Here is an 18,156-nt window from a genome sequence, read left to right as displayed (position 1 = left end):
TTACCTCATCACCCCTGATATCTCCAGTATTCTGTCATATAGACAGGGTGGACAGCAGTGTGAGCTGCCTCTTCTTACCTCATCACCCCTGATATCTCCAGTATTCTGTCATATAGACAGGGTGGACAGCAGTGTGAGCTGCCTCTTCTTACCTCATCACCCCTGATATCTCCAGTATTCTGTCATATAGACAGGGTGGACAGCAGTGTGAGCAGCCTCTTCTTACCTCATCACCCCTGATATCTCCAGTATTCTGTCATATAGACAGGGTGGACAGCAGTGTGAGCAGCCTCTTCTTACCTCATCACCCCTGATATGTCCAGCATTCAGTCATATAGACAGGGCGGACAGCAGTGTGAGCAGCCTCTTCTTACCTCATCACCCCTGATATCTCCAGTATTCTGTCATGTAGACAAGCTGGACAGCAGTATGAGCAGCCTCTTCTTATCTCATCACTCCTGATATCTCCAGTGTTCTGTCATATAGACAGGGCGGACAGCAGTGTGAGCAGCCTCTTCTTACCTCATCACCCCTGATATGTCCAGCATTCAGTCATATAGACAGGGCGGACAGCAGTGTGAGCAGCCTCTTCTTACCTCATCACCCCTGATATCTCCAGTATTCTGTCATGTAGACAAGCTGGACAGCAGTATGAGCAGCCTCTTCTTATCTCATCACTCCTGATATCTCCAGTGTTCTGTCATATAGACAGGGCGGACAGCAGTGTGAGCAGCCTCATCTTACCTCATCACTCCTGATATCTACGGCGTTATTTAACATAGATAGATAGGGTAGACAGCAGTGTGAGCAGCCTCTTCTTACGTCATCACCCCTGATATCTCCAGTATTCTGTCATATAGACAGGGTGGACAGCAGTGTGAGCAGCCCCTTCTTACCTCATCACCCCTGATATCTCCAGTATTCTGTCATATAGACAGGGTGGACAGCAGTGTGAGCAGCCTCTTCTTACCTCATCACCCCTGATATCTCCAGTATTCTGTCATGTAGACAAGCTGGACAGCAGTATGAGCAGCCTCTTCTTATCTCATCACCCCTGATATCTCCAGTATTCTGTCATATAGACAGGGTGGACAGCAGTGTGAGCAGCCTCTTACCTGTGCACACCTGGCATATCCAGTATTGGATCACAGTATATACATTGGGAGCACATCTTCTTAAACACGAAATGATGGTGTGGAGTTTTTTTTACTTCTCAAGCTCACATGTACTTATACTAACATTCTAGAACAGTTTTTTTTTTTTTTTCAGTGTATCGAGATGGCTGACATTTTAATTAACTATAGTGGTTACCTCCATAGATAAAATGTGTAATTTGCTAATTAAAGGTATTTAGAAATCTATCTGTAATGTTATTTTCTTTCTTTTTGTTCTATTCTCAAATACATATTAAAGGTAAAGAATATAAAGAAAGTATATGGTATATCTATACAATGGAGAGTAACTTATATGTGTCTTGTACATGCTGTAATTTAGAGGGATCTGTCCCAGTGACTGACTCCCCTTACACTTCATCTTGACCGTATTTATACACCTCGACTTCTTGGTACTTGTAGTCTTCATAGTTTGCAGTGTCTTTATATAAAATGATTTATTCTGACTTCAGGTATCGGGAGAGATTGTGTAATCTTGAATTTTACATGGGGAGTAACTAGATACAAATGTGTATTCAGTACATAGAGCCGCGCATGGTTCCATCGTAGTATAATTATGGCATATCCATGTATTTTTCAGACACAAGAATCGGGGAAGTCTCAGTAATTTAGTATCACAGCACCTGGATCATTTGAATTATCTCAATGATATTCTGATTATCAACTGCGAGTTTCTTAATGACGTCCTAACAGACCATCTGCTGAACAGACTACTACTCCCACTCTACGTCTATTCACTGGTGAACCAGGACCAGGTATGACCACCGTAGATATTGGCTCTACCAGTAATGATGAATTATGCTTCTGTTGTTGATATCCTGGTGCCATCCTGGGATTTTCATACTAAAGTAGCTACGACTTATTACAAGGGTTTTCAACCATATTAGTGACCTGTCCTTAGCGTAGGTCATCGGTATAATATAGATAATTGGGGGTCTGACACCTTCGATGATGAACTGTTATGAGAAACCATAGAGGCCAGCTTAGGCTACTTCACACATCAGGTTTTCGCTGTCGGGCTCAATCCGGCTAAATTTAAAAAAAACGGATCCGATAAATGTTGCCACCGGATCCTTTTTTTTCCCCCATAGACTTGTATTAGTGCCGGATTGCGCCAGATGACATTGCGTTTCGTCCGGTTTTTGCCAGATCCGGCAAATCTGCCGTTTCTGGAAAAAACGTCCATAGCAATGTTTTTTGTCTCTGGCGAAAAAGCCAGAAGTGCCGGATCTGGCGCTTCCAGCTGTTTGCTAGAATGGAAGCTTATGGGAGCCAGAAGGTGCCGGATCCGGAAAATGACGGATTCCGGCGCCGGATTCTGTTTTTTTTTTTTTTAAACTGAGCATGCTCCAAATTTTTTTTTTTTAGCCAATTATCTGGATATGCTAGTCGGATCCGTCGAAAAAAACGGATCCTTCGCATCAGTTTTTCACAATCTGCGCCGGATCTGGTTTTACCAACATTCGCCGGATTGTGCCTGATGCAAAAAACCGGATGTGTGAAAGTAGCCTTACACACTATGCGGGGTGGTACACTGTAGCTCCATCACACTGTGTAGTTGCCGCTCCTGGTTACTGCAGATCAAGTTTAGTGATGCTAACCTCTTGCCACATCCATCTGCATGTCTGTATGAGCTGCTTGGCACAACCTAGAAACGTTTCCGGTATATTCACACCTGGTGTTTTTCCAGCAGTTTTTTTCTTTGCCCCATTTTACAGTAAAAGGAAAGTGAATGACTGAAACTTCAAAAAATCTTATGCACACGCTTGTTTTTTTTTTTTTTTTTCCTTGCATTTTTTAATATCTACAGCATGTCAATTCATTCAGGGTTTTTGCAGCTTTTGAAAAAAATTCTAGTAAAAATGCACTCAAAATCTTGCATAAACTGAAAAATGCTCCAGGGAAGTGTGACCATACTCCTCGTCTCCACTATTATTGTGAGTAATGCCCTGGACTATTTCCTCCTGAGTTCTCTGGAAACAGTTTGCATTGCATGTTACTAACCAGGAAGAAAGGAGGAATTTCTTCATTACTTCAATTTCCTCTAATAATAATATGCAAAGATTTAGGCAAAGTGCGGAGGAGTAGGCAGCCCTTCCAGGGAAAGGGAACTTTCTTCGGATGTGGATGACATTGTTTTACAACCCCAAGTCCTGTACATGGAGTCCATTGTGTTTGCTACATTGTGAATGTTCTCTGTACTGAAATATGCTCTTAACAGATTTGAAGTGTAATAAATAAATGGAGTTTAATGTGAAAAGTCGATGTTCTTCATCACCAAGATAAGTGACAACACATATTATGACATTGAGGCTTTTTTACAGTTAAAAGGGAACCAGTCACCACATTTGATTTATCTAAACTATGAATATGGACATACTGGTTATAGACTGCTGAAAAAGTCATACCTGTGGGTCTCCTATCAGATGCCTTTTTGCTGAGAAATCCTCTTATCACTATATAAATTACATCTTTCAGGCTCCGGGGTGGATGGCGCCTGGAAGAGAACTCTGCCTCCAGAGCTTGTTTTACATGAATGGGAGTTACCAGTAAGACAAGTAACTAGCACAAAACAGGAGAAATTAAATTTGTCTTCTTCCGAACACATGCTTTGTAGATCTCTGAGCTCTGCCATATTGTAACAATATTGCAGCCCTGTCTGCCTGTGAGCTGGAAGCTGAGAGGAACCTGCAGATGTGTCAGGTATAGTCACACACAGCTCTGCAGTGAGCTCAGGAAAGCAGAGAGCGGCCATTACATATCACACTGGTAACTCCCCCTTCATGTAGAATAATCTCTGGAGGCAGAGTTATCGTCCAGATACCATCCTCCCCAGAGCCTGGAAGAGGACATTTACATAAAGTGAGATTTATCAGCAATCGGGCATCCCACACCTGTCTCCTCCATACATCTATGACCTTGTCTCCCGGTACTTTCCTGCACGCAACCTCCGATCCTCACAAGATCTCCTTCTCTACTCCCCTCTTATCTCCTCTTCCCACAATCGTATACAAGATTTCTCTCGCGTATCACCCCTACTCTGGAACCCTCTACCCCAACATATCAGACTCTCGCCTACCATCGAAACCTTCAAAAAGAACCTGAAGACCCACCTCTTCCGACAGGCCTACAACCTGCAGTAACCACCGATCGACCAAACCGCTGCACGACCAGCTCTACCCTCACCTACTGTATTCTCACCCATCCCTTGTAGATTGTGAGCCCTCGCGGGCAGGGTCCTCTCTCCTCCTGTACCAGTCATGACTTGTATACTTGTATTGTACTTGTTTTTATTATGTATACCCCTCCTCACATGTAAAGCGCCATGGAATAAATGGCGCTATAATAATAAATAATAATAATAAGAGACATACATAGACTGTTTTAAGCAGTCTATAACCGGTATGTCCATATTAATAGTTTAGGTAGGTCAGATGTGGGGAAAGATTTCCTTTAAGTACACCTCTTGGTCCACCCTCTACTCTGCCGCCCATTGTTAGGTGGTCACTGTCTACGTCATAGGCGTGATGATGACATTCTGTATTAATCCATGAGCAGTGTAGCCAATCACAAGCCACTAATGAGACTTGTCATTGTCTGCAGCATTCACAAGTAAACACCAAATGTGATTCAGATCCATTGGGGGAATTTGCTCTTTAGCGCTTTTCTTTTTTTTTTCTCTTGTTTCATTTGCTCTCGGACTCTTATCGGATTTTATTGAGATGCTCGTATTGATGGGTCTTGGAATTTTCATGAATTAAAGGTTAAATAATATGATTTACCTTTTTATACATTTATTTTTCATTATCTTTAGGCAACAGACCGTCCAAGAATAAGTCCTCAAGTTTCCTTGTACCTGTTATCTCAGGTAAGTTATGTACATAACAACCTGGAAAATGTAAGGGTAGATCCAGAAGGTGCGACGGTGGTGAAGATGGCAGATTTTGGCCGAAAGTCCGCCAATCGATATGGCTCACGCGGTATTGACCCGCCTCACATGGGCAGACCTTCGTCGCCATGAAGATCTGGCCATTGCCTTATTGATCACTAAGTCCCCAAGAGTTGAGTCTTGATACGTTTTACACAGAAAAAAAGGAGGGATCGCCGTTTTCTTTTCTTTCCTTTTTTTTAAGGGGAACAGTGAGGAAACACTGACCTGTATAGATAACGTATAATACATACGGGCAGCATGGTGGCTCAGTGGTTAGCACAGCAGCCTTGCAGCGCTGGAGTCCTGGGTTCTAATCCCACCTTGGACAACATCTGCAAAGAGTTTGTATGTTCTCTCCGTGTTTGCGTTGGTTTCCTCCGGGCACTCCGGTTTCCTCCCACATTCCAAAGACATACTGATAGGGAATTTAGATTGTGAGCCCCATTGGGGACAGCGATGATGATGTGTGCAAACTGTAAAGCGCTGTGTAATATGTTAGCGCTATATAAAAATAAAGATTATTATTATTATTATTACATAGATATATCCATACACACCATGTTTTTACAGAGCATCATGTATGTCCAGTAGTATTGATTCCATTTGTGGTTTGATCTTTACACTTTCAAACATTTTAAGAGGTGATTTTTTTTTTTTTGTATTGGATTTCTTTTATATACTTTTAAGTTTTTTTTGTTTTTTTTTAATATTGATCATTTAAGTAGCATAGCAATTACTATTGATCATTTGTGTAGTATACCAGGCATTATTCCAATAGCTTGATGATTTATAGCATGATATTACCTACATTTTCAGGCTGTCGGTAATAGCCCCTGAAAAAGTTAGATTAAATGAGCAATTAAAAGCTTCAAAACATGACACGAAAAAAATGGAAAAAAAAAACTCTGATAATTTATGTAATGCTGCAATTAATCCTACTATCCACGCTCGCTTTGTCAGTACCATAGGTGTGTTGTGTTTTCTGATCACCTACGTAGCATTCTACAGGAGGAGATGGCCATAAAGGAGCAGATAAGCAGTTCTTCATTCTGTGGATTCTGCTAAGCTACCCAAAATATAGGCCTTTTAGATTAAAAATGGCTTTTTTGGGAGATTACTTTGTCAGTGCTTTGTCGAAAATATTTTTTTTGACCATTGCATACCATTAAAGCGCCGGCGCAGTTGCTGCCTTTCCCCAGACAGGCAGCGTTGCTGTCAATCTTGTAGCGACTCCACACTCACGGCGTCTCTTTCTATACTGGAAAGACACCCAAAGAATGAGCATGTCATTTCTTTTAACCACTTTAGGGTTTCCGAACCCTGAATCAAGAAGTGACATAAGATGGAGCATGTGCATATGACATAAGATGGAGCATGTGCATAGCAATGTTGTTTTGACATTGCTGTGCACTATGTTCATTTTTGGGACACTTTTGCAGCACTTTTTAAAGCTGAACTCGCCAGAGGGTTTTACTGCAGGTTAGTAATCCTTTGCCATGATGACTGTACAGTTTGGTTGTACTATATTTGCCTGAACACAATTTTACTCGCTTTTGGTCCACAGGGTTCACCTCTAATCTCATACTCTGCTCTGATTTCGGTAGATGCAGACCAATCTGATCTTATCTGCCAGCCATTCATCACTTTAGAATATAATCGATGGATTTCAGCGTGTTACAAACACATTTACTGTCACACTTTCAGCACCCAGCCCCTATCATACCTATAGTTCATGACTGAGGCTTTGGGTAAATCCGGTAGATAATGCCGGTAATTATATTCAATTCTACACGTCAACAGGCTTGAACTGTGTGAAAATACCCAATTCAGCATTGCTTCCTGCTGCTTCTCCGCTGCCAGCTTCATTGACATGGCTGCACGCATGATATTCTCTCTACAGTCTTTGCATGGTGGCAATGTAGATGTCACGTGGACGTCCATGTCAACTGCGGAGATGCATCGCTCTACCGGCATTAAGCAATGTTGAATTTGGTATTTTTGCGCTGTTCAAGCACTTTTGGCAAATTAAACAGTAAAATTGTAAATCCCGTTAAATGGGGTTGTTTCAGGAAGACATCTATAAAATGAAGCTCGGCCCACAAATAACTAATCCGTGTCGTCTGGTTTATTAGGGCCCTGTGCTTCAAGTGTACGCCAAGGCTCTATTGTTTTGGCATATGCTGGACCAGCATGTGTTGGGGGTGTACATTTATTTTCTTCATAGAAAACCCTACCCTGTTGCGCATTTTGTTTTAACATAAGTTAAAAATAGGATAGTCCATGGTATATATTATGTTTCCAATGAGCGCTAACAGGCAATGTATGCATATACAGTAGCAGGTGTGTCAGCCTTCCTTTGGTACTATCGGTTTGGGAATTCTCCTGACATAGACCTCTGGCAGAAGGAAAATAATGGGCCAAATTCATCAAAGCTTTCCAGAATTCTGGAGTAAAAGTTTTGAAAATTTGCAAAATTTAGGTGCAACTCAGAGTTTTGATACCAGTTTCTCCCAGCTCTGACACACTGGGCGTAGCTTGGGCAGAACGGTGGCAGGGCGGGACGCCACAGCTCGTCTGATTCATGATGAGCTTTAGAAATCTCACTCCAATACCTGACGGATTGGGATTTCTGGTGAGGTGCATGGCACTCGTCAGACTCTCCTGATTCACAAGGAGGTGTGCACCTCTTCATGAATCAGGAGCACCTGACTCCAGTACGCTCACTCATCAAGAGCGGCGTGGAGAACTCCTGTCTTGGTCAGTTAGGCCCAATATTGTATGCATTATTCTGAACCATTTGGAGATAGGTTGATATGTAAAGGCTTTGCCACTTTGTGTTCTCTTTGCATATTGCATATAGGAAATAGAGAAGGCGGAAGTGGCCAAAAACCACCTCTACCTACTGTTTGACCATGCTAAGGGCATAGTGTTAAAAGTCGGAGCCCCAGATCGTGTCTCAGCCTACTTATTGTTAAAACTGTTTTGGGGGCGTTTTGAGGGTTAATTAATAAAGAGCACATTGCTATCACACTCGAAGCAGAATGCACTAAACAGCTTTCTTAGAGATCGTGTCCCTGTGTGAACCATCCCTCACTGTAAATGTTGGATAAAAAAGAACACCCTTCCATGTCGTCCTTCACATATTTATGTTCAGTCTCCTTATCTGCACAGACGTGTATTCCCAACAAAGTGCACCCTACCAAGTTCAGGTATATCGGTATCCATTATTCATCCTTGCTCCTTAACCCTTAGCACATGGGACTTTATTGATCCTTGCATTACTGGAATGGCTTTCAGCATTTGGAGCCCATCCCGTTGCCTTAAAATAAATAAATGTTCTTTGTCCTGACGCCCTATAAGCATTTACGTTTCTACATGAATTGACCTTATAAACCTTTGGAAGAGCTGCGCTCGCTAGCAAATTAGGGCATTTCTGTGGATCCGCTTAATAATGCACTCTGAGGCAACCTAAACCCTTTTAAATTGCATTCACGAGCAACGGAAATAAAATAAACTAACTGCTGGCGCTGTCCTTATTTTGTCCTTGGCAGGAAGGTACTTGAATATGCGACACGGGATATATTAGGATGGTAAATCTTAATTTCTTCTTCGCCTCATTGGGGGACACAGACCGTGGGTGTATGCTGCTGCCACAAGGAGGCTGACACTAAGTGATACAAAAAAAGTGATCTCCTCCCCTGCAGTATACACCCTCCTGCTGGCTCTCAGCTAACCAGTTCTTGGTTAGTGTCTGTAGGAGGCACTTGGGTCTGGTTCAGACCCCATCGTTTTTATTTTATTTTTTACTTTTCTGTAAATTTTTATTTTTTAATTAACGGAGTGAAGGGGCGACGGATCCTTTCAAGGTTTCGATCTCCCCCGAACCATCAACAGGCGAGAACGCAGAGTGTCGCCTCCCCGTACCCTCTCCTGCGACGTGGGAAGCCATGCCTGAGCGTACTTTAGGGGCGATGGTTCCTTCGAGTCCCGATCTCCCCACACCAGCAACGGGCGAGCACATGGAGTGTCGCCTTTATGTATCCTCTCCTGGAGCCAGGTCTATTGCCGGACAACTTGCCCAGTCCACCCAGGGGCTTGAACTCCGTGGATGTACAGAGGCTCCTTTTTGGCATCCGAGAAGCCCCCACTGTACCACCACTGTTAAAGCGGATGGCACAAGGAGGCAGACAGTTCCCCTCCACCTCCCTAACAAGGGGATGGTGGATGGAGGGTTATTACTTTATCCCTACACCGTCCACGCTGCAATACCTAACCTGTAGCAGAACAGCACAGTGCTCGCTTTCCTCAGCGCTGAAACCCTGTCATGCGCCGTCGGCTCCATGCTGGGATGCGCACCAATGGTGAGTGGTTCCAGTCGGCGATGGGCCCCTGCAGTGAGAGCTTCCCTGTGGCCCACCTCCATAAGGTAACGCTCTGGCTGGCTGCAAAAATTTAGCCCCCGGCTGCAGCTGGTGTGTAGGCCGCATCCCGGAAGTCGCGCCCGCACTATGGCGCGCTAAGGCGGCTCCGCCCATCCTTTCTGGCTTTTTCTGTCTGGCATAGGAGCGTTTGCTTTTCCCGGCCCAATGCCCCTCTATTCTACCCCTGGTATTGCTCCTGCTGGCTGCAGAAATTTAGGCCCTGGCTTGGGCCTATTCATGGAAGTCACGAGGCTCCGCCCACATCGTGTCTGTGGCTCCGCCCCCGAAATGGCTCCTCTCGCTCTCTGCAAGACTTTATCACCTCTGCAACTCCAGGTGGCCATCTTGGTCCACCCGGTCGGCAGAGGCGATGGTTTTTTTTGCATTAAAGGGGCTCAACGACTCTGCAGCCGGGTAAGGAAGTACTGCCCTCTTCCCTCCTGTACTTACATGAATGACCCATATTAGTCCCCGGTCTTAGAGGCACATGACCAGTAGTCCCCGGTCTTAGAGGCACATGACCAGTATTCCCTGGTCTTACAGGCACATGACCAGTATTCCCTGGTCTTAGAGGCACATGACCAGTATTCCCTGGTCTTAGAGGCACATGACCAGTATTCCCTGGTTTTAAAGGCACATGATCAAGATTCCCTGGTCTAAAAGGCACATGACCAGCATTTCCTGGTCTTAAAGGCACATGACCAGTATTCCCTTGTCTTAAAGGCACATGACCAATCCGAAGCCGGTCACCCTAAATAAACTCAGGAACCCTCCGCCGCCGATCCCAGCTTATCCCAGAGTACCTAGTTCCCCTGAGTGGGCTTCATCACTGCCACATCCCATGGCTTCTCTGATCAAGAGATTGAAGCCCTCCGTGAACCCTCTGTGGCTCGGAGTGCTCGCAGGACCGATATATATGGTTCCTTTCCTACATTGGAGCTGTCGGCTAGCAGGGGCCGCAAGTATTCTAGAAACGTACAGACGTCTATAAAATGGAAGCTTCATTTCCTGATCTCCCTCACCAATGATTTGCTGAGAACAAGACTCTGAATATGGATTGGATATTGCCTTGGATCTGGACTCGCTAGAGCTTCAGAAGAGGATGGATTCACCTATTTATATCATCAACCAATCTCTGTAGATTGATGAGGGCTACGGTTCCACTCTAGATCACGCAGTGTCCCTCATAAGGAGACTAAACTCCCTCGCAGAGCATTTGTCATTCACCCGGACACGGAGCGTCCGGATAAGCAATATGCAAACACGTGGGGTGTCCCCTCCACGTATCCCACCCTATGACGTGGGATGCCATGCCTGGTTTGTTTCTTAGGGGCAACGGGTCCTTTTAAAGGGCACCGATCTCCCCACACCATCAATAAAGGAGCACATGGAGTGTCGCCTCCATGTATACTCTTGTGCAGCCAGGCCTAACACCAGAACCAACCATGTCTACCCGGTGACCTGAACTCTGTGGATGTACAATGGCAACCTGTTTTGGCGTCCGAGCACCCCTCTCTTCATCTCCACTATTTAGCGGATGATGCAAGAAGGCGGACGATCCCTCTCCACTTCCCTGTTAAGAGGGTGGTGGCTCGAGGGTTCATCATTTTAACTCCGCACTGTCAAAAGAGAGCGGAGGTAGCAAGAGACGGCTTTTCCTGACCTGGATGCAGCCGCGCATTCTGCCACTTGGCAGATTATCCGGGTAGAATCTCCTGTGGTTTGTCTACCAGTATTCCTGCCCAATGGTCATCAATTAAAATAACAACGGACTGTTAGATAGCAAATCTGGTTCGTTCCGTCTTGCAGTCTCAGGTTGAGTGCTCTACCCTTCCTTAGCCACCGCATGGGTTGCTAGAGCAATGGTCTACTGGTCGGAGACCTTAACTACTTTGATTCACATCAGTAACCTTTTCCCGAAGACAGTACAGCTAGTCAATCAAATTTCTTGAGCGGGAGACTAGCTGGTTTACGCCTCTTGGATGCAGCTAGTTGAGCGGCGCTGTCAGCAGCAAATGCCATTACACCCAGAAGGGCATTATAGCTCAGAGTATGGAAGCGTACTCTGCGTTCAAAAGCCTCTGACATCACTCCCTAGGATCACAATAGACCAAACCAGCAGTGGAAGAATTGTCCAGGACGGTCTAGATCTAAGGGATCTTGGTTCCAAAAGGGGGGACCGAAAAGTAAGACCGATCCTGGACCTCAAACTTTACCAATCTGGACAAGGTCCTCCTTCTTCGGATGGAGTTCCTCAGCTCAGCCATTACGTCAACGGAAAAAGGGTGGAGTTTCTGACATCCACCGACATTCGGGATGCTTACCTTCACATTCCTATTTTCCCCTCTTCAAAAATTCCTTCACTTTTCCATTCGCAAACAGCATTATCAAGTCACGACCTTGTCCTTCGGTCTTGCTACCGCACCCTTAGTGTTCGCAAGGGTCATGGCGGCCGTCATGTTCCTCTTGCACCCTAGAGGCGTGATCGTCCTGCCCTATACGGTCGACTTTCTAGCCGCTCTTCCAGGACTATGCTGAGTCGTCTATATCAATTGCTATACCCTCTCTCTCCTGGGCTGGCAGCTTCAGAGCCTAGACAGGTTTTTTCCTCTTTTCCAGCCCAGCAGATACCCTTTTTGAGGATGATCCTGAACACTTCCAGAGGGTTGGTGTTTCTTCCTTGAGACAAGGCCGTGGCCCTTCAACTTAGAACTCACTTACTTGATCACTCATTCCATTCGATTTGCTGGGAGGGTCATGAGGAAAAATGGTGACAGCAATGGAAGCTGTTTCCTTCGCTCCGCTTGTTTTCTGTAGGTCAATCAGGCTTTCAGAGGGTAGTCTCTGAGCGTCTTCCTCATCCAGGAAGATCCTGGATGAGGAATTTCAATGATTTAGTGACTACCGATGCCAGCCGCCTTCTCCTGATCTTTGTTCTGGGGATCCGAACGATACGGCTAGTCCCTACAGCAGGTTCTCTGCCTTCTGGTGGCTCACCCCATCCGAATTCAATTGGATAATGCTACGGCTGTGCCATACTTCAATCTTCTAGCAGGTACCCACGGTCAGGCATCATGGACGAGGTACCTCTCATTCTCTGATGGGCCGAGATCTATCATTCTGTGATCTCAGTAGTACACATCCCAGGAGTAGATCTCTGGGCGGTAGACTTCTTCAGCCATCAGGGTCCTGCCTCAAGTGTGTGGGAACTTCACCCGTAAATCTTCCAGCAGATCTGCCTTCACTGTGGCACTCCAGATGTAGATCGGATGGCGTCCAGACTGAACGCCAATGTACTCGTGTTCATGGTTCGGCCTCAAGATCCAAAAGCCATTGCAGTGAATGCTCTGGTTCTTCCGTGGTACCAGTTTCCATAACCCCCCCCCCTTCCCTTACTTCTGAGAGTCGTTTGGAAGCCGGAAGGGCCCCAGTGGTCCTGGGAGATCCGCACAGGCCACGTTTGTTTTTTTGTTTACGGAGCTAGTACTTTTCCATCTTATTGCAACAAAACTGCAAGTAGGGACTTTCTCGCAGGGAGTTTTCACATGTGGTCCTTCCCTTTCACATACCATTAGAACTTTGGGACCTTAAAGGGAACCTGTCATCCCTCCCAGGCATTTTTAACTGTAGGAGCCACCTTGTGCTGCACTAATGCTGCACTTTGTCAAGGTGGCTCTTTTAGTTGGTGTCCCTGCCAACGCTGAAATAATAGTTTTTATAATTTGTCCCTCATACCTCTAATTCATCAGGGGGGCATGTCTTTCCCCCCTGACACAAACGCCTCCCTGCTATCACTCAGGGCCTCCGTGCGCCGTCTCCATTTCCTTTATAAACGTTCCCGGCGCCTGCGCTGTAAGTTCGAAGGGCAGCGCAAACTGCACATGCCCGAAAGAGAAAAAAAAAAAAGATCCTGGGAGTCTTACAGTAGACTCCTTTTTGATCCGGACAGACTTTACTATCAGGGAAAGTCGCCCCTTTTTTCTCTGCGATCTTGTCATCCTGACAAGTCTTTGGAGCTAGACGCTCTGTTCTTTCAAACTTTTTTCCTTATTACCATCAAGGCAAGGTTGTCCTCAGGCCATCCCCATCCCTTGTTACCATGGTGGTATTGTATTCCCAATGTTACGAGGGCATCGTTCTTCCGGCATCAGTCCACAAAATGGGATGGGTTCTCCATATTCTGGACAAAGTGAGTTCTCTGAGTAGGTACGTATCATGTACGGCATCCTTCCGAAGGTTGGACACCTTATTTGGACTTCCTGACGGTCAGAGGAAGGCTTCCCGATGGTTGCAGGAAGGGTTTAGCCATTTCATCGGCCATGTTAGCCTGGTGGATTCCTTGCACCATCCAGGAGTCCTTCCGGGTTAGACGTCAGCCTAACTCCACTCCACTATACTCTGTTGATCGAGGGTTTCTTGGGCTCTAGGTGCCAGGCGTCGATAAAGCATGCCTGCAAGCTTGCGGGTTCGTCCAGTCCGCATGCAGTCTTGAAGCACTATAATTCCCAGACTTCCGCAGATGTGAGTCTGGGCAGGCGGACTCTGCAGGCCGTGGTAGCGCTCTTGTACGGAGCAGTTACACAGGGCCTGATCTGATGTTGTACCCACCCAGTGACTGCTTTGGGACGTCCCACAGTCTGTGTCCCCCAATGAGGCGAAGGAGAAATAGGGATTTTTGTGTACTCACCATAAAATCCTTTTCTCCGAGCCATTCATTGGGGGACACAGCTCCCACCCTGTTATTAGCTTGTGCTTGTTTTATAGTTTGACATGCTATACTCTCATATATAACTTGACATGCTATACTTTTTTGTTATTGATCTCCTACTGCTTTGGCGCCGAACTGGTTAGCTGCGAGCCAGCAGGAAGGTGTATACTGCAGAGGAGGAGCTAACTTTTTTTGTATCACTTAGTGTCAGCCTCCTATTGGCAGCAGCATACACCCATGGTCTGTGTCCCCCAATGAATGGGTTGGAGAGAAGGATTTTACGGTGATAACACAAAAATCCCTATTTTTCACCCGTGCATCAGATACCTTGCCTCCTTTCTCCATCCAGAGTTATCTATATGTCATTGTGTCCTTCTGCTGTCACAGATGCTGGATAGATCCTGGCATTTACAGCTCCTCAAATAAATATCACCACTTCATAATTTCAGATCAATTAGTCATCGTGATCTAAATAATTTTCTTTAATTTAAGGAAAGGAGAAAGACAAAGGTGCTGATTTTAATGATTCTCGTGGAGGAAAACCTAACAGCAGAGTGCTCTAGAATATAGCTTTGGTGGTTATTTATTTGGTTCTTACAGAGGCATGTAAGTTTGGGCACACCTGGTCAAAATTATTGTTATTGTGAACAGTTAGGCAAGTTGATTAAATAATCTCTATAAGGTCTAAAGGTAAAGACGACACATTACCTTTTGTATTTTAGAAAAGAGATTTATAGTAATTTCTTTTTCCTTTTTTAAATTTACACAAAGGAAAAAGGGGTGATGCAAATGTTTGGGCACCCTTGGAGATTTGTGTGCTCAGGTAACTTTGACAAAGTTTCCTGACTTTAATTACCCTGTTGGGGTTATGGCTTGTTCACTACGAAAGACCAGGTGATGCAAATTTCCCAGTTTTATAAAAACCCAGCCACCTCTATCCTTGTGCCAAAAATCAGCAGCCATGGGTTCTTCTAAGCAGCTGCCTAGCACTCTAAAAATGAAAATGGTGAAGGCCAACAAAGCAGGAGAAGACTATAAGAGGTAGCAAAGCATTTTCAAGTTGCCCTTTTCTCAGTTCAAAATGTAATTAAGAAATGACAGTTAACAGGAACAGTTGAGGTCAAGATAAGGGCTGGAAGACGAAGCAAAATTTGATTGAGAGTTGCTCGTGGGATTGCTAGAGAGGCAGCTCAGATCCCTGGCTGGACAGCAAAAGACCTTCAGAAATATTTAGCAGACACTGGTGTTGTGGTACATTGTTCTACTGTTCAGAGACGTGCGCAAATATGGCCTTCATGGAATTCACCAGAAGAAAACCTCTCCTGCGTCCCTAAGATAAAATTCAGCATCAGAAGTATGTAAAAGAACATATTAACAAGCCAAATGCAGTTTGGAAACAAGTCCTGTGGCCCAATGATGTTCAAATGGAACTGTTTGGCCACAATGGTCAAAGGTATGTGTGGCAAAAAAGGCACAGCATTTCAAGAAAAGAACACCTCGCCAACCAATAAGCATGGGGGGTGGATCAATGATTCTTTGGGGTTGTGTTGCAGCCAATGGCACGGGGAACAGCTCACTGGTTGAGGGAAGAATGGATTCAGTGAAATTTCAAAAAATTATTGATGCAAACATAAAACCATCTGTTAAAAAAGCTGAAGTTTAAAAGAGGATGGCTTCTACAAATGATTAATGATTAGTGATGAGCTAGTATACTCGTTGCTCGGGTGGTCTCCAAGTATTTATGACTGCTCGGAGATTTAGTTTCCATCGCCGCAGCTGAATGATTTACAGCTACTAGACAGCATAATTACATGTGGGGATTCCCTAGCAACCAGGCAACCCCCACATGTACTCCGGCTGGATAGTAGCTGTAAATCATTCAGCTGAGGTGATGAAAACTAAATCTCCTAACAGTCAAAATATACAATAAACTACCTAAAAAGGTGCACGCTGAAGGTTTTACAATGGCCCTCACAGACCCCTGATCTGATCATCATTGAAAATCTGTGGCTCAAAATAGCAGAGGATGCAAGACGACCCAGAAGTCTCACAGAACTGTTAGAATTTGCCAAAGAAGAATGGATGAAAATCCCTCAAATAAGAAATGAAAGACTCCTGTCTGGCTACAACAAAGCATTCACAAGCTGTGATTCATTCAAAAGTGGGTGCCACTAGGTAGTAACCATGCAGGGTGCCCAAAGTGTAGTTTTGACCCTCTTGCCCCTTTTTCTAATTGTTAAAATGTAAAAGACGAGAAATAAATACCAGGGGTTCACAAACTTTTACATGCCACTGTAAGAACCAAATAAATAACCACCCAAGCTATATATTAATCACTCCACTTTTATGCCGTCTTCCACGAGAATCATTAAAATCGGCACCTTTTCTTTCTCCTGTTTTTCATTAAAGAAAATGATTTAGATCACGACGTCCAATTGATCTGAAGTGATTAAGTGGTAATATTTATTTGAGGAGCTGTAAATGCCAGGATCTCTCCAGCGTGTGACAGCAGAAGGACACAATGACATATACACTCACTGGCCACTTTATTAGGTACACCATGCTAGTAACGGGTTGGACCCCCTTTTGCCTTCAGAACTGCCTCAATTCTTCGTGGCATAGATTCAACAAGGTGCTGGAAGCATTCCTCAGAGATTTTGGTCCATATTGACATGATGGCATCACACAGTTGCCGCAGATTTGTCAGCTGCACATCCCTGATGCGAATCTCCCGTTCCACCACATCCCAAAGATTTCATGTTGTTTACGCCAAATTCTGGCCCTACCATCCGAATGTCGCAGCAGAAATCGAGACTCATCAGACCAAGCAACGTTTTTCCAATCTTCTACTGTCCAATTTCGATGAGCTTGTGCAAATTGTAGCCTCAGTTTCCTGTTCTTAGCTGAAAGGAGTGGTACCCGGTGTGGTCTTCTGCTGCTGTAGCCCATCTGCCTCAAAGTTCGACGCACTGTGCGTTCAGAGATGCTCTTAGGCCTACCTTGGTTGTAACGGGTGGCGATTTGAGTCACTGTTGCCTTTCTATCAGCTCGAACCAGTCTGCCCATTCTCCTCTGACCTCTGGCATCAACAAGGCATTTCCGCCCACAGAACTGCCGCTCACTGGATTTTTTTTCTTTTTCGGACCATTCTCTGTAAACCCTAGAGATGGTTGTGCGTGAAAATCCCAGTAGATCAGCAGTTTCTGAAATACTCAGACCAGCCCTTCTGGCACCAACAACCATGCCACGTTCAAAGGCACTCAAATCACCTTTCTTCCCCATACTGATGCTCGGTTTGAACTGCAGGAGATTGTCTTGACCATGTCTACATGCCTAAATGCACTGAGTTGCCGCCATCTGATTGGCTGATTAGAAATTAAGTGTTAACAAGAAGTTGGACAGGTGTACCTAATAAAGTGGCCAGTGAGTGTAGATACCTTGCCTCCTTTCTCCATCCAGCGTTATCTGATGCAAGGGTGAAAAATTTTGACTAGGGGTGCTTAAACTTTTACATGCCGCTGTATGTACAACTCATTTTTGGTATATTGTGACCACATTATTAGGTAGTAACAGCATGAAATTCCCCCATTTACCAACTATGGTCTTTAGCTTCAAAATTGTTTGCAATTTTTTATTTTTTATTTTTATCTTGGAAGACCTCCAAAATCTTTGTATACACACAAATTTAAAGGGGTTGTCTTGAACTTTAAAATTGATGGACTATACTAAAGGAAGAGTCTGTCGCAATGCCCAGACTGGCCGATTGCTCTCCCAATCCAAGCTTGACAGATGCATAGAAATACATGCTATCCTGCTCGGGTTGATGGAGTCAATGGCCAGTCCAAGAATTATTTTGTGATCCGTATTTGTTATACGGCCGACAGACTGTTCCCTTAGGATCAGTGGGAGTCCGACTCTTGACAA

At 44.8% G+C, this 18,156-nt stretch overlaps 1 protein-coding gene across 11 annotated transcripts in view; it reads left to right on the top strand.

Annotated features, from left to right (window-relative positions):
- CLEC16A (C-type lectin domain containing 16A) overlaps positions 1-18,156 on the top strand; it is a 265,133-nt gene that overhangs the window by 45,812 nt on the left and 201,165 nt on the right. For all 11 annotated transcript variants that reach the window (XR_013218206.1, XR_013218207.1, XM_077275189.1 and 8 more), the window contains 2 exons: positions 1,753-1,927; positions 4,987-5,040. Coding sequence is in view for 9 of the 11 variants with exons in the window: in XM_077275189.1 (XP_077131304.1) it covers positions 1,753-1,927; positions 4,987-5,040 (229 nt within the window). In the remaining 2 variants the exon portion in view is untranslated. The remainder of the gene's footprint in view (positions 1-1,752; positions 1,928-4,986; positions 5,041-18,156) is intronic.

The sequence above is a fragment of the Ranitomeya variabilis genome, chromosome 7, assembly GCF_051348905.1.
Source record: "Ranitomeya variabilis isolate aRanVar5 chromosome 7, aRanVar5.hap1, whole genome shotgun sequence".
Classification (NCBI taxonomy): Eukaryota; Metazoa; Chordata; class Amphibia; order Anura; family Dendrobatidae; genus Ranitomeya; species Ranitomeya variabilis.
This window is presented reverse-complemented; position numbering and strand designations above follow the sequence as displayed.